Here is a 26,338-nt window from a genome sequence, read left to right as displayed (position 1 = left end):
TCAGCACTTCTATCCGTATTCCTACCTGCCCCCACATATGTTAACAGAGGGGAAAAGACTTGCAGCCATGAGCAGCTCCTTGAAAGACATAAAAGGCATGTGACGTAGAGGTACGAATGGTATGTGGTTCTGACCATGGTGTCTCCTCTCCTCCTTCAGACATCAACGAGTGTAAAATGATCCCCAGTCTGTGCACGCATGGGAAGTGCAGGAATACCATTGGGAGCTTCAAATGCAGATGCGACAGCGGGTTTGCAATCGATTCTGAAGAAAGGAACTGCACAGGTAAGCGAATTCACAACTCTCCTTCAAACGTTTCGATGTAGATTTAAAAATACAAAAATGGCTTTTGAATCTAATGTCCACCTGTTTTGGGTCCTTTGTAGATATCAACGAATGCCAGATATCTCCTGACCTGTGTGGCCAAGGCAACTGCATTAACACTCCAGGGGACTTCGAGTGTGACTGCTTTGAGGGATACGAAAGCGGATTTATGATGATGAAAAACTGCATGGGTAAGTTTAAGGAACACTTATTAGACAGTTACACTTCTATAGAAACTTCAGGCTGTTAATGTGTTTGAAGATGTATGACTGTCCAACAGGCTGGAGAAATATTTCAGATCAGCGAAGGGCCCTACCTGAATATTCCAGCCCATATATTCGGATCAGTGACGCATAAAGTCACCCTCATCTATGATCATGAAAAACACACTAAACTATAGATTTAGACCAATGTGTACATGTACAAGGTGCCAGGGCCAAATGTAGCCCTCTCGAGAGCCTGTATTTAAGATAACTCGGGTGAATTGGACAGTGAGGGAAGAGACCGTGTCTATTCACTAGCATGGATACGCTTTTTGATCAGGTTAATTGTACATGCTGAGTGCTAAGCTAAGCAACGGTGCACTGGTTCACGTTGCCAACCAATGACAATTATTATGACAATTACTTTCATTATTTTACACAAACACACACATATATATATATAAAGTAGATTCACGGTGACTTGAAAATCAATGAGGGACCAGTATTCGGGTGAACCGAGGCGGGTCGTTGGTAGTTACTTCCACATGGAGGTGTGCCTATGTGACTTGATATTTCCCTAGTTCATAATGGGGCTAGCTGGGCCTTGCAATCCAATAGTTGGTTCTTCCCTGTAGGCCACCTAGGTATTCTCAGAGCGATATTGATTAAGTTGTTTCTCGACCTAACCTAAGTGGAAAAACATTAATGTGGCCACTAATGAGTGCCTTTCACCACATTAACTTTTCTGTTTTTGTATGCACAAATTTCTTTTGTGTCGTCTGAGAAGTATCAGGCTACTTTTAAGGGCCATCATGCACTGACTCTATGAATGGGTGGACTTGGTGATCTGTTGAGAAATTATGCATTGTGTATCATTAATACTGTGTTATATATAGCAACATGAAAATAAAACCCTTTAGCACCCGGATTGGAAAATAATTGAATCCTCTCCCAGAAGCCCATCAAGGCATTATCATCATTAAACTACTCTCTTCTTAACACCAAAGGGTTTAGAAATGAGGATAGGAAAAGCAAATAATGAAGCAAACTGGTGGCTTACTAAACCATAAACCATAAAAGCTTACACAGTGTGACATTTGATAGAGTTAGAATTGTGGTACCCATCCACTTCAGAGCACTGGATTCCACCCCACCGGGCCATGCCCAGCAGAGTTGTGCCAGTACAATCTGCTTGGATACTGCCAAAGAAGCAAAAGAATACTTTGTTTAGAGAAGCTATGATAATATTACATGTATGAACATTTAGCTCCTTCTAACCACCACTATGAACACATGAAGCTCAGCACATCATCATCTTGATTGCTGTACAATACCAGAGTACCGCTTGTCCATCTTGATGTTTAAAAAACTTATTGAATGAATGAATGAAAATGTATTGTTCAGTTAATAAAAATTTACAATGTAACACATTTATACACATTTCATACATATTACCATTATTAAACAATAATCAAAACACATGTAAAATAAGGGTTAGTCCCACGGTAAGAACACGCAATTCATCTAAATAAAATGTGTAAAAAACCTACACGTCATGTGCATTTACTGATGACACAATCCACCTACTATTTCCTCTACCTACGGTACCCCGTTTATTCTGTTTGTTACTAACTTGCAACACTATGAGTGGATCTAACCATTCATATTGTGTAGCATACAGAGTCCTAGTCTGTTTATTATTAACACCTGGTTTTACCGAACAAACCTACCACAAGCGAGCTTTAAGGTACAAAGTGCCTATTTTATAATACCCTTGCAAGGCCTGCCAATGCGAAGCCCTTATTATTTCACGGTGTTCCAATTATTTGTGTATTAAAAACTATGCTTCACTCATGTAAGATTTACCTGCCCTTCTAGGTAATTTATTTATCTGCCCTTCTAGGTGTTTTTTCATGAATTAACAGATTAATTACGATAAGAGCCCTTTACTGGGCACTATTAACCAGTTTCCTCTCTGCTATATCTATGAACTTTAAAAATCTTCCAGTAAATTGTAAAGCTTCTCCCTACAAGTAGGCTATTACTGCTTGGCGGCATGTTCGTATAGCTTGACGATTAAAGTCCTGCCTTAACAGACTTTTACCTTCAGCTGATAAAGCAGGGCAACTACAGACTAAATGGCAAATATCTTCTCTCTTGTAGTTGCAGAGGTGGCATGACGTTTCACTACTCAGCTTTTTCCAAGCTGGTGCATCCCTGTAAAATTTAAAATCGCCAAGCCGGAGCCTCATTAGCTTCAGCTTAGCATTTAGACCATTCAGGTTCCCTAGATTATTCTGAGGGTGTAACTTGACATATGTTGCAATTACCATCCATGCATGGGATCTTTGCGCCAACGCCTCTCTGTCCAATAGTGATGATTTTTTTTTTTACTGCACCTATTAATAACTCTGGTAAATGCAGCCTGAGAGAGGGGTAAGGCCCATAGTTGCTCTGCCTTAAACGTAGATAAGGCCAGATTAAAATATTCATGGGTCTGCATGTGTTTATGATCACCTATTGCCTCCCAAACACCTGTCATAAGTGTGGAATTATTATAATTTCTAAGTCTGTGGCAGAATTTCAAATATGCCCCTAAGCTGTTTAAGTGCTGTCTTCTAAGTCTAAACTCTAATCGAAATTGTGCTGGTGATGCCTGCTGAGGGAGATTGAACAAGCGACGATTCCTTCCTGTCACACGCTTATCTATGTTGTTATCAGACTTCCCTCTTAGAATCTCCACGCCGTATGTCAAAGATGGCACATGTTTAGCTGACATAACTCATAATTTCAATAGATTCTTTTTTCCTACTTCAGAGCGGGTGATAGTAAGCATTTATTATCAAAAAAACTTATTTTTACAGAAGGGATAGAAATCGGGAATTTTGAGGAGGGTTCAAAGGAATCTTTCTCAGTCAAAAGGCTACCTAGCCAAAAATAGAAGAAGCAATTAAATATTTCAATAATAAACAAATACAACTCATTATTAGATAATGTACTAGGCAACTGCCAGAGAAAGTTTACTGTAAGGAGTATTACTTGAGATGCCATATGTTGGGGACAGGAATCCCCATATAATTGAAAACTGGCACAAAAAATAGAAAAATATTGTATGATCCAAAAATAAAATTCTTAATGCCATGGAAGGGTGTCAAAGATTTCGATGCATGTCAACGTGCATTTCAAAGGTAAAAAAGGAGGATGAATTCACAAGAGAATTCAGACACATTAAAAGAATGTGATTGGGCGGCTAAACCTTTTAACTAATGCGTAAACATGGCTGCTGTCGATCAGTGCATCAGCATGTGCCTAGAGGCAGAAGGGAGGGGCACGGCTAGCTTCACTAAAGCAGCCGGCGGTGGCTGTGTGCACTGCTCAGTCATACTGTGCTTCTAGCTTGAAACCCCACATCACTAATCCCCTGCTTCTGAGGACCTATAGCAGGACTAGCTTCATGGCAGTTAAAAGATCAGCTGTTGACTAAGGCAGAGGTGGAAGGACTGGTTGAAATACTCATGAAACACTGGGTGCTGGAGTGGCAGAATTAAAGTGCACACTAACACCAATTTTGCAATGGTTTTGTTCTCATCATATCACAAATTTACTGTAGACTGGGTATTTCTACACCTTACCACCTTGCCCCCAATCACAACCGACCACAGGTTAATGCAGACATTCTTTTTTAGTCATCCATTCATTTAAATATAGATGTATGCACTACTATTGATGATTAATGACAGGAGGTATTCAAAGAGAACATACACAGAGAATATGACAACAGAGACTTCCTGCTAGAGCCTTCCAGTCTTTCCTGCAAAGTAATGATGCACAGATACTACCCATTCTCCTTCTTTTCCTGGCCCCAAACAACATACTCAAAACAAGTTAAGATTAAATATGAAATGTTCGAATGATCCATATATTGTTATTATTTTGCAGATATCGATGAATGTGAAAGAAATCCTCTTCTCTGCAGAGGCGGCCTTTGCCTCAACACTGAAGGAAGCTTCCAGTGTGACTGCCCTCCTGGACACAGCGTGGCCCTGGATGGCTCAGCCTGCATAGGTACAAGGATGTTGTTTCTGTGGTGACATCCAGGCAGTTTCTAATCAGGAAAGGGTGAAACCTATGTTAGTTGTAAATATAAATAATGGAAAGAAGTAAAGGAAAAGCAAGAACATTATGTCAGCTGGCATGTGAGAACATTCATTTGTAAAAATGTCCCACATGTGCACTAACTACATCTCTCAAATAAGCAATATTTGGAAATCTTGTGTTCTGAGTACACGTGATTAGCATATGAAACACATAAATGCTAAATAACTAAAGGTGAGAGGGTTCTGCTTTATATATAAAATAATGAGGGTATAGTGTATTAGTCATATTTTACATTCTGAGAATGTGGCCTTAGATGCCAGATGTTAAACTACAAATGCCTTATGCAATTACAGATTCATTCTGTTTTACAACAAGCAGTGTGCCAGGGAAAGCCACATTTACATCCTGTGGCATTAAACACTTCCATAATGCCAACACTTCTAACAATATGCACCAGCCTCTCTTTTTTGCCATCAACGATGTGCAGTCATTAGCAACTACTAAAAGCGTGCATTTACTATCGCGTGTGTTTTGTTTCCTCCTCTAGATATTAATGAGTGTGAGCTAAGCGCCAATCTGTGCAAAAATGGCCGGTGTGTGAACTTAGTCGGACGTTATCAATGTACGTGTGATCAAGGATACCATCTTACAGCAGACAAATTATCTTGCATTGGTAAGTCCACAAAATTGAAAGCACACATTGATAAACGTGTTCAGATCCAAATAAACAGTATTAAAAGATAAATTGCAATTTTATGTCATCCTCTTACTCTTTGGCAGCTGACTTCCAAAATAAGCGAGTGCTAAGGGTGATTTGAAAAAAAGAATCGTCCTTTTCCCATTCTTATCCGCAACAATATTGAGTTGCAATTTAGTATTAAGCTTTTCCTCACTGGGATGTAGAGTAATGGAGGTTTTGAAACCATGAACAATGGAAAACATTTCGACGTTTACTAATATTGCAAAACATATTTCTTTCCATCTATGTAAACGTCTTGCCTTCTGCCGCACTTTCTGTTGCATATATTGTGATTTAAGTCTAACACCCCTTCCTGTGTGAGGAAAGCATCACAAAAAACAGTAGGAATTCTACTCCTATTCATTGCAATTCTGCGTAGAAAAGCTCAGCGAAGGGTACACTTGCCTAGGGTTATTTTGCAACATTTGCCGTTATGCATGGAAAAGCTCTGCAAAAGCTACATTTACACATACAATTTCTGCATAATTTTTCCAGCGTGGATGGGTTCTGTTACAGTGAACAATATCTTGCTATGTAATGACAGGCCCCTTGGTATGTGGGAACATCTTCACAAGGACGAAACCATATGCAATCTGGGAAGCTTCTCCTCTCTTTCTTGGTTGGAAAAAACCTTTTGCATGACCCATTTGTTCAACTGTGGGGCGTTTATCAAATGCTGGTCAAGTGGCTGCTGCTCCACTTTCCAAAACAACTTTTAGGATCAGAGGGTAGAAACTCACAAAATTAATTATTTAAAGGTTGCTCAATCTTGTGGTCTTAAAGTTTTTATATGAACCTGTTCAAAGACCTCAGAAGTGTTGCAATATTCAGAAAAAAGACCTGGCACCATGTGGATCCAGATTTATTGGTTGTAAAACCACACGGGATTCCTAATTCCCCGGGGTATTGCACATAACATAACACTTGTATAGCGCACTTATCACCCATGGGTCTCAAGACGCTGAATAACAGACGATTATTGTTACCCAACTTAATGGTACTCATTTTATCGACCTCAAATGGATGAAAGGCTGAGTGGACCTGCCGGGATTTGAACCTGTGACCCCTGCAGTGGATGCATTCGTCCACTGAGCCAACAGACCCGGCATGCAATTACCACGTGCAGTGGGCAGGTGGTAAATGCATGCTTCTGCCCCAGAGTGGGGTTGGGGTACAGGGAGTCGGTGTGGGGAGTAGGGGAGGGGAGGGAAATATAGGTTCTGGAAGTGGGAGCAGAAAAAAAGAACCTCGTGATTTTTCCAGACGGAATTACCGGCTGGAAAATTAGGGTCCAGTGTTCTACCAATCCGGAAACCTGGCAGCGGGAGGAGCAGGCCGGCCTGGATCACGGGTCTGGCATGCAGCCACTCTGCTGCAGGTGACTCGCCATCAGGGCTGAGTGTCAGATGAGGTGACCCTGGAGCGTCTTTATGAGATGCAAGGTTAGCTTTAGTGGCAACTCTTTTTATTTGTGGTGTCTGCGCATTTGAGAGAATCATCATTTTCACATTCCTCGATGACGTTGCATTTTCAAGACTTCCCACGCATCAACATGCACTTCAGGATGTGGTATGTGTCATTTTAAATGTCAACCACAAGAGCTGCCACTACTGTCTAGCGCTGCAATAAAGTGTGGGTCAAATGAGTTCTGCTGAACTATTAAACGCACAGCAGGCGTTCATTTTGTATGTATCCGAAGCAGTATTTCCTTTGGCATCGTGTACGTATCAATCTGGAATGCAGGAGGAAGCGAGCTGAAGCAGAATGCAAGCGGGATAGGCGAAAGCGCATCACGAAAGAAGCGCCTTGTCGAACATCGGCCTCACACAGACCAGCATCGCCCTCGATCACACCGCCTGTTGTTTCCTTTTCAGATATTGACGAGTGCGGAATCATCAATGGCGGCTGCGACACCTTCTGCACGAACTCCGAAGGCAGCTACGAGTGCAGTTGCAGAACAGGATTCGCCCTGATGCCTGATCACAGATCATGCACAGGTAAGTTACTTTCCAAGTTTCAAAACCTATAGAAATTAAAAGTGTTGGTCGTAAAAAACACAATTTCCTTTCAACAGAGCCGCAAACTCCAAGAAACGTTCTTTTTGTCTGTAAAAGTCATCAATATGGATTCAGTTGTAATGTAGAGCAGAGTGAAGCATACATATGTTTTCTAACATGCATATTGCATGCAGATACCCAATAGCAATGACCCAGCTCGTAACGTACAATAAGCACAGCTGCTAAGAGATCGCGCGAAAGTGAGAGTGTCGGAGTGATTGCGTGTAGGACTCTGCCCGTGGTATATTCATTCCAGAGTAAAAGTGCTGTATAAGAAGAGCTCCCTCTGCAGGAACACAACGTTGGTGCAGCTGCTTTTTGCTGTGGATAGATGAAAATAAACTCTACAGAAAATGAAAGGTGAAGAAAGGGGATGAAGGCGGAGAGAAGTGATAAAGGAAGGTGCAATTTTAGAATATAGATAATATAGAAGAAACGTTAGAATGAGAAGAAAAAGGAATATAAGAGGAAGGGATGAAAGATCAAAAGGAGTGAGCAAGGAAAGTAAAGAAAGTAGGCGAAAGCATGGAGTATGAAGAAAGGATTGATGATGAGAGAAGGCAGCCCTGCTGAGTACTGCTGAGTAACTGGACCCTGTACCTGTATAGGAGGACTTGAGGAAGCCCAGCATCATTCTGAAGCACTCCAGCCACGGCACAGGCCAGAGGCGCGCGACCAGCTTTGGGAGAGAGGAGTCTTAAACTCAGACCCCTCCCAGACCCTCCCAGACGTGCGAGTGCGCCTTGTCCCTCCCAGACGACCTGAGCACCTCACACTTTCATTGACTACACTGGGAAACCACGTATGGCGCAAACAGGCCGCAGTTCATTCTATCTTGTGTAACACATGGTTTATCGAAACACATTACTTGGTTATTATAATACAAATCATAAATGGACAGTAGTTACACAGTCATTGTACTTACTGATACTTTGACAGCCAGACGTGTCCCAGCCCCATGCGGTGGCCCCTTAGCAGGTGTCCTGTGTTTGCGGCTTCTAGGCTTCCCTTGCTACCTCGATCTGTGTGAGTGGCTGTCCCGTCCATCCTGGGCTGCAAATTCTGTGACCGCTTAACCCTGACCCTTGCTGACCAAATGCTTACTCCCAGTGCCCCTGCCATGAGGCATCTCAAGGACGCTCTTTGAGCCACTCTTTGACCTTTGCTGACCAATCGCCTACTGCCAGTGCCCCTGCCTTGAGGCATCCCGATGACACTGTTTGAGCCATCCTTTGACCTTTGATGACCTATCGTCTACTGACAGTGCCACTGCCGTGAGGCATCCCGATGACACTGTTTGAGCCATCCTTTGACCTTTGATGACCTATCGTCTACTGTCAGTGCCACTGCCGTGAGGCATCCCAATGACACTGTTTGAGCCATCCTTTGACCTTTGCTGACCTATCGCCTACTCCCAGTGCCCCTGCCATGAGGCATCTCAAGGACGCTCTTTGAGCCACTCTTTGACCTTTGCTGACCAATCGCCTACTGCCAGTGCCCCTGCCTTGAGGCATCCCGATGACACTGTTTGAGCCATCCTTTGACCTTTGCTGACCTATCGCCTACTGTCAGTGCCACTGCCGTGAGGCATCCCGATGACACTGTTTGAGCCATCCTTTGACCTTTGATGACCTATCGTCTACTGTCAATGCCACTGCCGTGAGGCATCCCAATGACACTGTTTGAGCCATCCTTTAACCTTTGCTGACCTATCGCCTACTCCCAGTGCCCCTGCCATGAGGCATCTCAAGGACGCTCTTTGAGCCACTCTTTGACCTTTGCTGACCAATCGCCTACTGCCAGTGCCCCTGCCTTGAGGCATCCCGATGACACTGTTTGAGCCATCCTTTGACCTTTGCTGACCTATCGCCTACTGACAGTGCCACTGCCGTGAGGCATCCCGATGACACTGTTTGAGCCATCCTTTGACCTTTGATGACCTATCGTCTACTGTCAGTGCCACTGCCGTGAGGCATCCCAATGACACTGTTTGAGCCATCCTTTGACCTTTGCTGACCTATCGCCTACTCCCAGTGCCCTGCCATGAGGCATCTCAAGGACGCTCTTTGAGCCACTCTTTGACCTTTGCTGACCAATCGCCTACTGCCAGTGCCCCTGCCTTGAGGCATCCCGATGACACTGTTTGAGCCATCCTTTGACCTTTGCTGACCTATCGCCTACTGTCAGTGCCACTGCCGTGAGGCATCCCGATGACACTGTTTGAGCCATCCTTTGACCTTTGATGACCTATCGTCTACTGTCAATGCCACTGCCGTGAGGCATCCCAATGACACTGTTTGAGCCATCCTTTAACCTTTGCTGACCTATCGCCTACTCCCAGTGCCCCTGCCATGAGGCATCTCAAGGACGCTCTTTGAGCCACTCTTTGACCTTTGCTGACCAATCGCCTACTGCCAGTGCCCCTGCCTTGAGGCATCCCGATGACACTGTTTGAGCCATCCTTTGACCTTTGCTGACCTATCGCCTACTGTCAGTGCCACTGCCGTGAGGCATCCCGATGACACTGTTTGAGCCATCCTTTGACCTTTGATGACCTATCGTCTACTGCCAGTGCCACTGCCGTGAGGCATCCCAATGACACTGTTTGAGCCATCCTTTGACCTTTGCTGACCTATCGCCTACTCCCAGTGCCCCTGCCATGAGGCATGTCAGCCACTCTTTGACCTTTGCTGACCACTCGCCTACTGCCAGTGCCACTGACTTGAGGCATCTCCAATGACACTGTTTGAGCCATCCTTTGACCTTTGGTGACCTATCGCCTACTGCCAGTGCCCCTGCCGTGAGGTATCCCGATGACACTGTTTGAGACACTCTTTCTACTGGGCTACTGATCTTTTCTGTTTGTCTTTGCGTGCTGTCTCCACCACGATGCCGGTGGTTCCTCGATCATTCGCAGCTCCCCCTTCGTCCATTCGTCTACGAGATCTCTGGCTGCTCTAGCACCCTGACTATATTGATAAGGAACATACCCATGCCTACCCTAATCAGGTGTACCCCTTCTGCTGCTTGGCATCCTGAGGTTCCTCCGGCTATGTCTCATGAATCCTCAGCTGTTTGCCTACAGGTTTTTGCCATGGGGATGTCCCGCTTTCACCTGGACCTCTCCACAGTCCTGTGGTCAAGGACCCCCTTCCATTTGCGACGCGCTATGATCCCTGACCATATGGTGTCCACTGTGCTGATCAATCTAGCACTGACTATGAGGCCAGATAGCATGGCCCCACAATGTCTTCTACCCCAAGACTGCCAGGTCATTGACCCCCCAGTGTTCTAGTCCGGCTTCTCGTTTTCCTTCCCGCTGCTGCACTTCCCGTACGGCTGGCCTCCGTTGGCCCCATGTCAAGCCTGGGCATACAAACCCGGTTACTGCTGTGTTGTGCAGCCCCTATCCCTTTGTACTCCCACTGTGGCAATGCCCACTGCCGTGTTCTCACGATGTAGGAGTGACCAATGGTCTCGACTCTACACAGGCCGACTGGTGGTCCCACTGCAAGGGAACACTCATAAGATACTTGCGGGCTGAATGTAGCATTCCTTAAGTAATCGCACATGCAGTACGCGGGGCAGCAGTCACTGTCCACGAGGCAATGCAGGCATAGCCGAGCATTGGCTCGGCAGCCCTCGGTGGCCACCTGATGCCATAATTGCACAGATTAACTGTCCGAAACGTACGTTCCCACTTACTGGTGTCAGCGCCATCCTGCATACCACAAACAGTGGTTGGGGAGCAAGGAGTTGCCCTTTGATTCCTGCAGTGCTCTCGCGCTGCCACATAAGGCTGTCCTCTAGTGACGTCTGTTCCCTATGCACTGCAGTGTGCCTCGGAGCTGACCATTCCACGGCCATCATCTGACTTCTAGCTCAGTTCTGACCCAGTCACAGCCTCACCATTGACGCCCCGTAGAGAATAATCTGCGCCCTCCCACACCCGCGATTGATAATTTCCAAGACCTATCACAATGGTGCAATGCTTGCGGGTTCTCTGACCCACTACCCAAGTGCACTTTAGATGCCTGGCCCGATCTTGTAATAGCCTTAAACTAAACAAGCTAGGCCTTGTTTGCCTGCTATAACATTCTCCTCTACCCGTGTACTTCCTTACACATCCTCTCCCTCGTGGGTGCACTGGCCACTAAATACTTCTCAAATGGCCTCTAGTCTCTTCTGCGTGCCCGCAGTCCTATCCCCACGGTTACGCATATCGCTCAGTGGTGGGCCACTTCCATACAGCCTAGAACACGACCGCCTTGTGGGGGACAATTCCAGAGGGGAGTTCCCACAGATGCGGCCCGCGTCAGCGGAGGGGCCGCCACCATTGGTGCACATCACTTCTCTGCTCAAACTGTAGGTAATATTTATGGCACACTTCAAACAACAGCTATTTAAACCAGTGTTCCAAAAATGCGCAGCCTTGTGTTCGGAAAAAAAGTATGTGCGAGGGACATCTTTAAATTTATGATGTTTGTAATGTAAGAATGCAAGCAGAGAGTGCTGTCGGCTTCAAGTACGTAAAACATACTTTAAAAAACGGCGAAGCAGATTTATGAGGACTCCTTGAGGTCACCCTCGCGCTAGCACAGCCGCTGTTATTGCTGTTTGGTTGCCTAGCAACAGCACTACGTGACGGGTGGCCACAGGATCTGATTTCACGAATCCAGATGCGGCTCTGAAAGCATGCTCTTCTTTTGATAAATCCGAACCAACAAGTGTTCTCGTTCAGGCTTGAATGAAGGATCGGCGGCATATTTCAAAGCATCGATAGAGCAGCGTGCGAGCACCCGAGGGACGGGTCAGCTCACTAGTGGTCACCGGATGGGAACTGATGTCTGTTCCCTAGTGCAAGGCATATGGCCTATCGATGATTGGCAGTAGTGAGTGACCTTTCATTCAATTCCGGGTCCTGCTACTACAGAGTGCTGTGGACTATCGCTTCTAGCAGTGAGTTCTCAGTGAGCCACTGAGGCTTTTTACACACTTGTCCCAGATGATGAGGAAGAGTGAAGGTTATTTATGTGGAGGAGAGCTCGCCTCGGCCACATTACAGCATAAGGCTGGTTTTGAACTGCTGCATATCCTGGAAGAACAGGAAGTGGCAGGAGGCACTGTGCCCCACCCAGATGCTGAAGAGCCTACAGAGCCCTGCTGTTTCCTTGCACAGGGGCGCACACACACTGGGAGAGGGAGACACATAAACCAACACTTGTCATATAAGTAGCTGCAGCAACAAATCAAGCATTGTTGACCTGTTTATCTACTAGTCCTGAAGCGCGAACAAAGAAAATGATGTTTTTGGATGTGCGCCACAGAATATCGTTAGGACAGACTATCAAGGGCAACACATTGAAAACAATTATTGACAGGTGTGTAAATCTAGATTTTCTACACCTATCACCACATGTATGTACCAACTCTGTACATATGTCTTCAAGGTACATAGATGGGAGTTAGGAATAGTACATGTATTCTTCTCTATATGCACTTACCATTCGATATTTTGTCCTTCAATATCCTGTCCACTAAATCTAGATTCTTATACCACAATATTCTGGGGTCAGTATTTATAATACACCCAGCCTTTTGTAATTATGCCCTGAACATGTTATGTTGTGTCTTCTCATATAGTGGTATTTGCTGTAATGGGGCACCGTCCTTATCTGATGTCCTTTTTTGAGCTCTATCTTTCCAATGGCAGTGCCTATAAGGATACCGCTTCTTCACATCTCCTATAAAGTCTTTGCATCAAATTCGGAATATGCATATACCTTAAGCAAAATAATCCTTGATCCAGCCAATTAAATACAGCTATCCTCTTCTGCTCACTAATTGTTGATCTTTAGTCAACACTTCCAGCGACCCAGAGAGAGGTTCCAAGGGAATAGCATTTCCCCCAGGGCTCTCCCTGTTGGGGAAGTCACAGCTGGCTGAGCTAGGCTGAGCTAACCTGTGCAAGATTTCGCAAGAGACTCTTTTCAAACAGTTTAGAGCAGCGCTTAATTTGTAACAAAATAAGTACCAGGGCCCTATCCAGGAGACCACTGCAGCATGTCCTGTCCATGCCCCTGCGAGAGCTGCCAATGACAGCACCAACACCACCACTAACCAACACATTCCTAAAAGTGTGGCAGTCAGACTACTCCATGCCCTACAGCTAAAATAATGGCTTGGGTGGCAGGTATTCTTCATTTTTAATGTATACCGAATTAATAACTGTTTTTGGGTTCATCTCTAAATTAGGCAGACAGTGCCACCATGTGGCAGACTGTGATAAGCCCCAGTGCTGACAATGAAGTGCCCGTTCAAACAACCGAAAAACACCGGCTCAAATCAAGCACTGGTGTAGAGCGGACTTTTCCAGTTGTGTAATGCAGAACATTTGCTGGGCTTGTCAGTCAGGCTTTGGTTCTCATCATAGTACGACACACAGGCTTCCAACATTGAGAATGTGCCAAAATGTAAACATCGCCCAACTATATCCTCAGAACCCTGCCATATTATTTATCTTCAGTTCGACCTGTGTCGTCTTTGCGCACGTAGCCCTTCTGCGTGCGGTGTGCGCATTGTGGCAAGGCCGAATGCAGCAAGTGGCTGCGAGATCCTGACGTGTGTGGGCAGAAGAATCGTTCTCTTGTAGGGACGTTCTTGGAAAGTATGTCTGCCTGGCAGCTGAAATGAGGAAACAGTGGGAAGGCTGAAACGAGTCGAGCTCAGCTGGGAATGTGACATTTTGGCAAAGGCTCGCTGGACACGAAGCAGAACTGTTGGAGCAGAGGGCAAGGGTTTTATCAGCACGCAGAGTACGACGCGCCACACAGACTGCACACAGTGTCAAGGCAGAGGGCATTCGTCTCCGTGTTGGCCTTATGCTTGCTGTCTGTGTGCTTAGGTCTTATGTACCTCCCCGTTTTAGTACTAAATCACGTTTACAATGGGCAGCACACAGTTCGTGGGAAGAGGTGGGGACTACTAGAAAAGACCTCCGTTCTAAAATAAAAGGACTGCAGAAAGACAGGAGGGGGGGTCATGCCTCTTCAGAATCCAAAACGATGCCCAGGATGAGAAAAAAAGATATGGTAATGATGGATGACGAGCTGGCGGTTCAAGAGCGTGAAGTTTATCATAGAAATCGGGCATGGGTTGAGAGGACTGGAATTGTAGAAACGTGAAAGAGATCACAGGTCTGCTAGTGATTCCCGGACACCAAGAGAAAATCCACCCCTGAGGTGAAAACGGTGATACATGTGAGAAGTGATGCACGCTGCAGCAAGGCCAGAGATTGAATGAGAGTGAGAGGACCTGACGTGTAAGACTGAGGTGGGGTTTGCACTCTCACAAGACCTCCGCAGTGATATAGTAATGTGGCAAAGCCTTCAGGAGTTCAGACGATGACAAGCCCCGGGGGAGCGTGTGCTCATTGTAGCCTCGTAGAGCGGCATTTTCCTTTGCTCCGCTGAGGCACTATCTGGGCGCCATTTTGAGTAGGTTAATAGTCTAGGTGCCTGCTTCCCTCCCGGCAGCTATTTAATGCCCACTGCATAACAGACGTGCCACTGGCGACCGGATTGCGGCCAGCGCCAGCCCCATTACCCAGATGGATAGAGGCAAAGTTATTACATGGGTGCAAGATAGTCTCATGACCCTGAAAGGAGAGCCGTGCTCAGGTATGTCTTGCACTGCATTGTAGAGGATGCATGGAGTACTGCTGCTCAGCCTTCAATGTTACTCTTAAGGTGCGACCAGAGATAAATGTAGAAACAGAAGCTCACTCCATGCACCAGAACTCAAGGCATTTTGACATTAAAGCTTGTATTATCAACTGCAGGTCTTTACCAAAGCATGAAGGTGATATCTGCCAATCCCTTATAAACAATGCGTGGGATATTATTTTCCCAACAGAGACCTGGCTTAGGTAAGGAATTAACTCCGATGTGGCCCTCACGATTCCCCCAGGCTTTTGAATTGTGTGTGCCAACAGAGGGAGACAGGTTGGGGAAGGGATGGGCATCATTTTTAAGGGCACCTTGGAGATTCGTACCTCCAAATTGGGCCACGTAGGTAACATCGAAGGCCTAATTTGTTGCACCAAAATAGCTGCATCCTTCTCCTTTGTGGGGCTGCTGCTCCATAGGTCGCCAGATTTCCCACACAGCCACGAGCCGAAGCGGGCTCATATTATTGGCCAGATGTACCTACACTATGCTAATTTTACAGTGTTGGGAAACCTTAATCTGCATGTTGATGATTCTTTATATCAGCACTTAATGGCTGTAACCGGATTCAGTTGGTCTCAGCACCTACCCACAAAGCAGGCCATGTGTTGGATCTCATCTGCTCTCATATGCAGGATCTGAGGGTTGAGCAGCCGCTGCGTATGGTTTGGATAGACCATTTTTTGGTCACGTTCAGGTTTCGTTTTAAGGCTAAAAGTTTAGCCAACATAAAAATTACAGAAGTAAAGATTAACTTGAGCAGGGTCATCACTATGTCCTTGGGCCCGGTCCTTGAAGAAACAATGCCACAATTAATAGGCAACCCCGACAGTGACGCCACATGTTTTAACACCTGGTTGACGTCTGCTCTTGACCTGGTGGCTCCACTGAGGTAAATTATTTCTGCCAGAACCATCTCCTCTGCCCCTTGGTTCTCGGCTGAACTCAGACAGGAAAAAAGCAGCTGCAAAAGGATGGAACATGAGTGGAGAAAGTCCTATCTGCCTTCAGCTAAACGTGCCTACAAAGAGGCCCTGAAGAAGTACCATAAGCTTTTAAGATGTAAGAGGAGGGATGATTTTCCTAGATGTATCGAGAGTGCAGAACACTATTCTAAAGAAATGTTTAGGATTATTAAAACCTTCACTCATCCTACAGCGTTGGATTGTTATTTTTACCCCTCCCAGGCCATGTGCTCTCACCTGTCAGAATCCTTTGAGGATAAAATTCTAAAGCTGTATTAGTCATTTACACCAGTTGCAGAATCCCTAAGAAGCAACAACCACCTTTTCCCTTATAACACACCACACATTTTCTCAGAATTTCTCCCTGTAACAACAGAGAAGACAGTGATCGAACTCATGAAATGCAAACCGGGTTCCCCTGGAGATCCTTGTTCAGCTAGATGGTTCAGGTCTCTGGCCTTACAGCTCAATCCCGTACTCAACCAAATTTGGAATGCGTCTCTTGAGATAGGTATTTTTCCAGCTTTGTGGAAACAAGCCTATTTGTTACCACTGTTAAAGAAACCCAATGCTGAGCTCGAAGTTCTTAGCAACTTTAGGCCAATTTCCCTGCCGTCTGCTCTGGCAAAAATTCTTGAGAAATTGGTCCAGCAACAACTAACTTACTACAGAGACTGCATTGGTAGAAGTAGCCAATTCGGAGAGAATGTCTGTGGACGGCAGTTCTGCTGCCATGCTTGTGCTGCTGGATCTTTCAGCGGCTTTTGATACGCTGTCCCACTCAATCCTGCTGGAAAGATTTGAACATATGGGTGTACAGGGAGTGGCACATGACTTGATCCAGTCTTATCTTAAAGACCGTGGTCAACAGGTTTTTCTGCCCCCTTTCTCTTCTCCAGTCAAACAACTTACCTGCGGAGTGCCTCAGGGCTCAGCTTAATCCCATTGCTGAATGCAGACAAATCAAGGTCTTGTTTTTTAATCGTGCATCTCCTCCTCCATCGTGCATCTGGTGGGATAGGGAGCTGGGTCCCCCCTCCCCCCCAAGGACTAGGTTAAAAATCTTGAAGTGAGGTGGAAGAAGTACCTCGCCCTTGTGACAAACTGCCTTATTTTTTTTTCACGGCCTGCTTTGAGAAAATGAGAACTATCAGGAAATTCTTATGTTTCCTGCCTGAAGAGAGCCATAGGATTACGGTCCATGCATTGGCTACCTCCCAACTAGACTATGCCAATTGTCTGTACCTGGGTTTGCCAGGCTATATGACCCTCATGCTACAGACGGTGCAGAACGCAGCTGCAAGGCTTATCCGTTGGGTCCCTTTTCGCCAGCACTTTTCTCCTCATCTGAGACAGCTTCACTGGCTCCCTGTAGCCAGGTGGATTGAGTTTTAGGCACTCACCCTTGCTTTTCAAGCTTATCGGGGCAAAGGCCCAGGATACCTTAGGTCAAGGCTCATCCCATATTGTCAGGAGCGGACATTGAGATCTAATAAGCAGTGTCTTCTCAATGTTCCCCGTTTCACAAAAATGCGACAAAGAGGCAGGTCCTCCACAGTAAAGATGGCTAAACTGTGGAATGCCTTGCCCAGTCACATGCCCATGTTGGATACAGAACAGGCTTTAAAAACCTGGCTCTTTAGGCAGGGGGAGTAGTATCTGGAGCTTCTCAGTCCCTCTAGTCTGTTTTTTAGCACTGAGACACCTCTTCTGAGGTAGCTGTACGCTCTATAAGCAGCCGTTGATTGATTGATGACCAGTGGAGGGTGGTACACATGGCAGTGCTAGAAATCTGTTCAGTCACAAATTATTGAGGGGATTAAAAGAGACACCTTTGTGTGCCACTGGAGAAAAAACATGTTTAAAAGTCACTAAGTGCACTTTGGCTGCAGCAGTGTCTTTTATGCCTCCAGTTCGAATTAAGTCCCAGATTGAGACGGGTGTGTCCTCTGAATATTGAAGACTGAATATCGTAAAATGGAAATATTGAGGAGAAAATATTGAAACTGAAATATCAAAAGGCAAGCAAGTATAGATTTTGTAAACCTAACCATATATGTACCTTGATGATATATATAACTTCAAGGTACGTAGATGTCGAGTTAGGAATAGTAAATCTATACTGCCTCTATATGCACTTACCCTTTGATATTGTGGCCTTTGGTATTTTGTCCACGAAATTCTTGTATCACAATATTTGTGTGGTCGATATTCAGTACTTGTGTCACTGAGAACACACTGGAAATAATGGTGAAGTGGAAACAGGATACATTAGAGTGGAACCTCTAGATTGTGGGCTAAGAGATACAGTTGAGGGGGCAACCTGGTTCCATTTTGTCAAACATAACAACCAGGTGTGGATGGTTTAACATTCACTTTGTTGCACTGCTCACGAGGGGTCCCTAATCTAGTGATGTTTTCAAAGGAAACCAGATTGTTGCTATTCAAAGAGTAGTGTTTGGTGTTTTAGACTCTTAGACTCAGCTTTTGGAAAGCTTCCACCTCTTGCAATTAATCTCTATCCCCTTTCCCGTTGATGACACAGAAATGTGGTTGTTGAGCAGAACTCTAAGCCCCAGCATTAAGCGATTCTAAATAGTGGCAATTTTCCTAATGTCCACAGCACTATGTGTTCAACCCAGGGAAGCCCAGCATGTTATGCACGATTGACAGTTTTGGATGCATTCCACCTTAGTGATGAAGATAATTGTTTTGTACAGCTGCATTCTGTCCCAAACCACGACTGACTAATTGACTAAAATGTTATCCGGTTACACCCATTTCTCATGAGGACAGAAATGTTTGTCTTTGTTTGTGGGATTTTCCTATTGATATTTCAATGATAAAAAACTATGTAATTAGAAACAGAGCTGTATACTGTAGATCATGGAAGTAAACCTACGCGTCTTGTATAATGGCATTATTTTGCATTTGTCTTATTTGCTTGATCTGCTGTAGATATTGATGAATGCGAGAACAATCCCAATATCTGCGATGGAGGCCAGTGCACCAATATACCTGGAGAATACCGATGCCTGTGCTTCGATGGATTCATGGCATCTGATGACATGCGTACTTGTATAGGTAGGTAAAACCTGGAATTTCCTAAAGAATCCACGTACACAGCATTTAAATTCAATTGTCTATTCAAAGATGGCTATACTCATATGACATTTTTTATCTGACACAATGGATAACACTTTATTACATATACTCAGCAGTATGTACATAATGTATAATCAGTCAAATATGCATGCAGTTCAACTATATATAGTGGTACACACATACTATTTATAGATATGCATATGTGACATTATAGTTATGTGAAATTGTCAGTCTCAACGTAACTTTTTAAACTAAAATAAAACACCGAAATTCACTAGTTATATTTAGTTCAATCAACTGCTTATAACCTCACATTTTACATCACTGATGTCATGTGCTATGACATCATTGATAACATTATTGATGACACCTGAAATTACATAATTGATGACAATACTGTGCATGGTGGGGTTCTATAAATGTAACTATAACTGGTGAATTTCAGTTACATCACTTCTACCTTTGTTTTTTTACTCATCTATAGTGGAAGGCTCTTTTGCCCAGCTTTTTTGGATAAACCAGGTGTGAGTTTTTACCTCAGAAAATTACACATATTTATGCATTTTATTCCTACTTCACATCCGCTGGTTTAGGAACAGTTAGCATGTGCGTAGAAGACCTCTCTTGCTTCCTGTGCACCGTAACCCAGATAAAAGAGAATAGTTTAAGGCAAAACCTTAAACGCAGAACAAATGAAAAGTAAATTTGGCCACAATGCTAAATTTTATCTACATCATTATGAAAACGGAATGGGTCATTTGACAGGAATCTGTCACAACCCATAAAGGTTCACCTTTGCGATACAGACATTTCACAGTAGAGTCAATAGATTGAAATCATTACTGAGTGGTTTACTCATTGAGCAGAACCAGGCTCCGAATCTTTTTTGCTATTTAGTAGTTATGTAGTAACTAGGGGTGACATTTACATTTTGACCTGAGTAGTTTATACTCTTCGGTTCTGTCCACTCAGCTGTGTTGATCAGAGCGGAAGGGAAATTTCCCTAGATTTAAATTGCTTCAAAAGTTACTGATAGGATAAACAGTAATCAAAATGTGCAGTTTTCATTGCCTAGTGCAATGTATGGCTACAGATGCCAGCTCTAGTGTTGCATTTACTTTATAGTTGTGAACTGTCCAGTAGCAATAACTCTAAGATAAGCTGCACTGATCTTTAATATTCACAGAGGGAACGGGTTGTATTTAATATCTCATCTGATGAACGAGGCCATGTCAGCTCTAGTTCGAAGCTTCTTGGGACTGCTGTCAGTGATGGATGATAACATGAATGGCAAGGACTAAATTGACCAACCTGTTACCCAAAGATAGAGGAGCTCTTCCTGAAGATACTGAAGTTTGCTTATTGTCTCTTCTGTAATCCTTCCACAGACATCATTATTTGATACTATTAGTTTACTTCAGGAGACAGGCTAAAACTCTCTCATGGAAAACAGTGTTATTTCTGCACAGGCACAACACTTGGTCATTTGTCTGTGAAATACCCCAGACCAGCTCTAATTTATAATTGACCTCAAACACCAACAATTAAAGGAAAAATAATGTACGATTCCCACTGCCTAGAAGTGAAAAGCAGCACACAGTAGCTTACATGTTTACAGAAATGGCAGAGCAGTAGTCTCTCTGGCTACTTGACAAGATGGAGTTCCTTTTTCGGAGTGTGTCTACCCACTCTAAATTAACTAAATACGTGAGGTCAGATAGAAGTGTGGAAATGTGTGCTTCAGTCGAGTCAAGAATAACAGTGAAACATCTGCTGAGACAATTCAATCTTCCTCCAGGCACAAATTTCCCTCTTAAAAGCGTTCGGAGATAGACTCTTTCTTAGAGCCAACAATCTTCCTTTTATATTAATGTCTCAGTAATGGTACCTGGATAATGATAGACTCTTTCTTAGAGCCAACACTTTTCCTTTTATATTAATGTCTCAGTAATGGTACCTGGATAATGATAGACTCTTTCTTAGAGCCAACACTTGTCCTTTTACAGTAATGTCTCAGTAATGGTACCTGGATAATGATAGACTCTTTCTTAGAGCCAACACTTGTCCTTTTACAGTAATGTCTCAGTAATGGTACCTGGATAATGATAGACTCTTTCTTAGAGCCAACACTTATCCTTTTACAGTAATGTCTCATTAATGGTACCTGGATAATGATAGACTCTTTCTTAGAGCCAACACTTTTCCTTTTATATTAATGTCTCAGTAATGGTACCTGGATAATGATAGACTCTTTCTTAGAGCCATCAATCGTCCTTTTACAGTAATGTCTCAGTAATGGTACCTGGATAATGATAGACTCTTTCTTAGAGCCAACAATCGTCCTTTAACAGTAATGTCTCAGTAATGGTACCTGGATAATGATAGACTCTTTCTTAGAGCCAACAATCGTCCTTTTACAGTAATGTCTCAGTAATGGTACCTGGATAATGATAGACTCTTTCTTAGAGCCAACAATTGTCCTTTTACAGTAATGTCTCAGTAATGGTACCTGGATAATGATAAATTGAATCACTGGATATTGACAGAAGCGGAACAAGTTCCTGACACCCCAGCCGTGGTATCTCAGAGGAGTGGGTGGCCATATGACACTACAGTACTTCGCTGTAGACAAATGGATATGCCACGATTACTGCATATACATCCGTGTTGTAAGTAGCGGGGAGAAAGAAATGTGACAAAATATCTTCAACTTTAAGGGCCTCATTCAATTTGATGGGTGCAAAAACTGGAGGATGTCCCATCCTCCTTGTTTGGGTTGTGTACCCATACATACACTATACATAGATTGGATGACACATCCACCAATTTTTGGCAGATATCCCACATCTGCTAAACTCTAAATAGCAACTTAAGCCCCATGTTACGAAGTAGGCAGAGTTGTCTGACATTTCATAGTAAATATTACATGTCATTGAAGTGTGTGTAAAATCAATCAATCCGTCAATTTCAAGGCGCCATCTTACATATCACTAAATATCCTTAATGTGCAACTCTATATCATTTGATTTTCCAGATGTTAATGAGTGTGACCTCAATCCTAACATTTGTCTAAGTGGGACCTGTGAGAACACTAAAGGATCCTTCATTTGCCACTGTGATCGTGGATACTCAGGCAAAAAAGGAACAACTGGATGCACTGGTAAGCCTTCCAATTTCCCACTTAATGCACCGAGTGACGTATTCTAGTTAGTTGCCAAAACACACAGATTTAGGTAGATCAACGATTTAGGTTCTTTGGATTTTTCCCATATCTCTCCATCTACATGGTTGATCACCATTACACGAGCATGTTGAATGTCAACAAATGTCATGTGCAATATTTTACAAGTACATATGTTAGCAATGTTTTGAAGCGTTTAAATGTCTTACAAGCCAAGGTATATTTCGCCTGACCTGAGTTAAGGGTTTATTTGTCTAATTATGACGTAAACCAACGTGACAGATAAGTGATGTGGTCTTGTGATACGAAACACAGTTGGCAGAAATGTTTTGTGGTCGTATGATGCAAAAATACTAAATAAATAAGAAAAATACATGTAAAAGGTATGCGATGTATTGTATTGGGGCCCATTGGCAGCAAACCAGGTCTCTTTACACATCTTTAAACAGCTTATAATATCTAAGTACAAATATTTAATGTTTTCCCCTACTTCATAACTTTAAAAATGAATTTAAGTGGCAGTAAAAGCAAATTATTTGCCATCTGTATTTTCAGGATCAGGTAAAAGGTTTTAAAGGAGAAATAAGTAAAAACATTTTGTTTTATTTTTGAGACTTTTATATAGCGTGAACTTGACCCGAAGATATCAGACCACTTTACATGAGCACCAGTTGCATTACTGAGGAACACATTCATTTTGTTAGGCACAGGGAGATTAAGTGATTTGCCCAGAATCACAGGATGATGAGCGTCCCTTACCGAGACTCAAACTCAGTTCCCCAGCTTGGAGGTCGACCGCTGTAGCCGTTAGGCTACATCCTCTTCCCTGGAAGAAATTGCACTCATTAGAAAAAAACATATTAGAAATAACAGTAATTTTAGAAGTTTTGAGTAAATGGAAACATGTATTACAAAATAGGTTAGTTAAGCTTAGTTATAGATAACTAGTTTTATGTTTAAGAAGCCTGATAAAAGCATACCATAATGTTTTAACCAGAAGTGACAGAATACCAGTATTTGACCCCATTGCCAAAAGTACATTTAAACAATGGCTTGTTTGAGAACAGCATACTACAGTTCTTCAGAACACCACAAAAATGTAAATGTCTTTCCCACCCTATTTTGACCTGGCAACGTGCGACTTGGCAGTTCTCAGTGATGCCCGCCTGAGAAACAGGCTAAACATTTATGGTTGCTCATGATGCACGCTTAAGGGACTACCCCGTATCCCTTGCTGCACTCACGGGGCAGGCACTAAGAGGGCTTGGGCTTTGAGCTAAGGCTCAGATGAGAAATAGCTGCTACTCTTATTGGGCTGCACTTTTGCGTGGCCTTCGGTGACTAGTGATTTCCGATGACACCACATTTCTGACACCAGAAGGAAAATTGATACTGGATGTAGTGTCAATTTTACTAAGTAGTGGGTTAGGAGGCTAACAAAGACATTAAAAGAAGGGCTCCAAACCAAGAATAATATGCAGATTAACACATCAACTGATGTTTATAAAAAATGAGCTTGCTACTGTTATGCTGATTGCAATATAGTGGGCTTCTGGATTCAAGAAGCCCGTCCGCCATTATCAGCCACAGCAGCTCCATCAGATCAGTGTAGCTTTCTTCTAGTGGTTCCAAGCAGGGTTTTCAGTGTGTGGAAGCTTTAATGAATAACACCACAGGGAAAATTACTTTGTGCCACTGTACAAATAATCTTTATCCTTTTACATAAGCGCCTCCAAGTTGTGGTGCACTAGGCATCTGGGAATCCATTTTTGACAGGATTCCACGGCTTTCAAGGAGTATCACATTTAAAATGGCAAGCGTCTCTCTTTCCTAGATTATTGAACTCTTTAACTATCATTAGAAGATGTTCCTTCCCCTTTAGTAATAGGTTGTGACAGCTCAAATTATTTCCAATTACTTCAGCAGGAAGTTGGTGTTTAGACTCAAAAGTCGGCCAACTCAACTCCAGAGGGAGTAGGAGTATTAGCAAAGACAAAGGGATGTTGCAGCCTGTGTGCTGCAAGTTGGATGCTCCCAATTCTATTAGTTGTGCATGTACTTTATGAAATGCACATGTAAATCGATATTCAAAGCAATACAATTCTGTATTTCTGTTTGATGGAACAGCCAGGAGTTATACAATTCTGTATTTCTATTTCCTGGAGGTGCCAGGAGTTATAGACTTGGTGGTACAACAAGCAGTGGGCTCTGGTTTTAAACCTGGATCCAATGTTTTAGTAGCATGAGCGTGATTTTGTAGGCAGCTATTACAGCCTATTCAAATGTTAATACCATTGGTTATTGCACAAACACACACAGACTATGCTTCATTTGCATGTCTAATTTTATTGTATTCTTTTATTTGCATCTTATGTAAGCTCGTTTGAAGATTTTCTAAGTAGGACATTTGTAGTGTCATGGATAGCAAGACGGTCCAACAAGGAGAACATGCATAGATCCTGCGACCCATTTTCAAAAGTGACCTCCTTTTGATTAAAAAAATTATAAAACGTCTTAAAAATCGGAAGACGAATTTAAAGTAGTTAGCCCCCCCCCCAAAAAAGCAAATATAATTGGGTGAACGTGAATGGAGAAAAGGAGAAACAATAGGGCTGGAGTCGTTTTTCCTCTTTTTGCCACAACTGCCCATTGCTGCAGAATATAATAAGGGAAGATAGGCCAAAAAGAGACCTTTCAATCTAAGGAGAAATGGGCAAATAGGAACAGCGGGATGTGAAACACAAATGTTTATTCTCAGCACAGAAATCTAAGTGAGTGTGGTAAGCATCACACTAGGTCTGATAAGATAAGGTGTGAAATTCAACAGGAGGCATCTCGTATGACCTATGACAGAAGCCCCAAATCATCATGAGCTTTTCTTCATCTGTTGTACTCACAATTATTCTACAGGGTCAAGTGCAGAGTGGTCCTATGCATATTCCTGCCTGCATCATAGGTGAAGAGGAGGTTAACGCATTATCCTTGTCTTCTGCTACTGTGCTTCGGTCATGAACATGGTAATTTGAAGTTCCAAAGTCTGATAGAGGAAGGAAATTTAACAACAAATTGGAAAGGAACTCAGTGAAAACAAACTCCCTGGAGCTCCCCAGTATTGTTCTCAAGGCCAACAGGTTTCTGCCAGTCCAGCCAAAAAGATTAACTGCCAGGGTAAGGATGCAGCCAAACGAGTAGATAGTGACGTTGTTGCCTTTTAAAGCAAAGGCAAGCAGTTGGAAGAACTGTCTGTGAAAGAGATGGTAAAGCAAAAGGCGAACTAGAATTAGAGAAAGAGTGAATCAGAGAGGGAAGACAAATGGAGAACCTAGAGAGGCCTAATTCCCTTCCAAGAGCTTCCCAGCACTGATAAAACGAAAGCGAAAGTAACAGAAACCACAGAATCAGTACATCACACTTATGACAGCTCGTGCTTCCTAGAACTGCGTGAAGGTGATCGATGACATTAGGTCATCCTCCTTTGGTGGCGCCCCGGTAGTTGAGATAGGTTTGGCAGCGCAGAAAAGAAGCGAGCAGGGAAGAAAGAATATAATAGGTAGTGCTAATTCCGACCCACTTCTGTTGAACTAGATCAGCATGCTTCACAAAAAGAAAAAACATTACTTTTTTGAATATGTGTGGCGGTACCCTATTCTCTCAACTGTGACAGAGTCAAAGAACACTTTACACTTTCATCAGATCAGCTAGGTATCATTTGAACGGAATCCAGTCTCTTTGAAATTGGACTCAGCCAAATAAAAAATTGTTGCATTCTGAGTAACAAATACACTGATAAACATGCGATCCGTGCAGACTGAAAACAAAAACAGAAGCCTGAGAAGAACATTTAAACAAGCATTTGCAATGCAATAGGTCTCGCATTTGCGAGAGTTTAAGCTATTGGCATTGTAAATGACAATGCCTTTCATTTATGTTTTAACCCCT

General features: G+C 43.5%; 1 protein-coding gene across 1 annotated transcript in view; it reads left to right on the top strand.

The window, feature by feature from the left end:
• FBN1 (fibrillin 1) overlaps window positions 1-26,338 on the top strand; it is a 722,489-nt gene that overhangs the window by 516,901 nt on the left and 179,250 nt on the right. Inside the window, exons 25-31 of the mRNA XM_085644212.1 lie at window positions 160-285; window positions 387-515; window positions 4,467-4,592; window positions 5,173-5,298; window positions 7,239-7,361; window positions 19,072-19,197; window positions 22,253-22,378. Coding sequence (XP_085500338.1) covers window positions 160-285; window positions 387-515; window positions 4,467-4,592; window positions 5,173-5,298; window positions 7,239-7,361; window positions 19,072-19,197; window positions 22,253-22,378 — 882 coding nt within the window. The remainder of the gene's footprint in view (window positions 1-159; window positions 286-386; window positions 516-4,466; window positions 4,593-5,172; window positions 5,299-7,238; window positions 7,362-19,071; window positions 19,198-22,252; window positions 22,379-26,338) is intronic.

The sequence above is a fragment of the Triturus cristatus genome, chromosome 3_1, assembly GCF_964204655.1.
Source record: "Triturus cristatus chromosome 3_1, aTriCri1.1, whole genome shotgun sequence".
NCBI lineage: Eukaryota > Metazoa > Chordata > Amphibia > Caudata > Salamandridae > Triturus > Triturus cristatus.
This window is presented reverse-complemented; position numbering and strand designations above follow the sequence as displayed.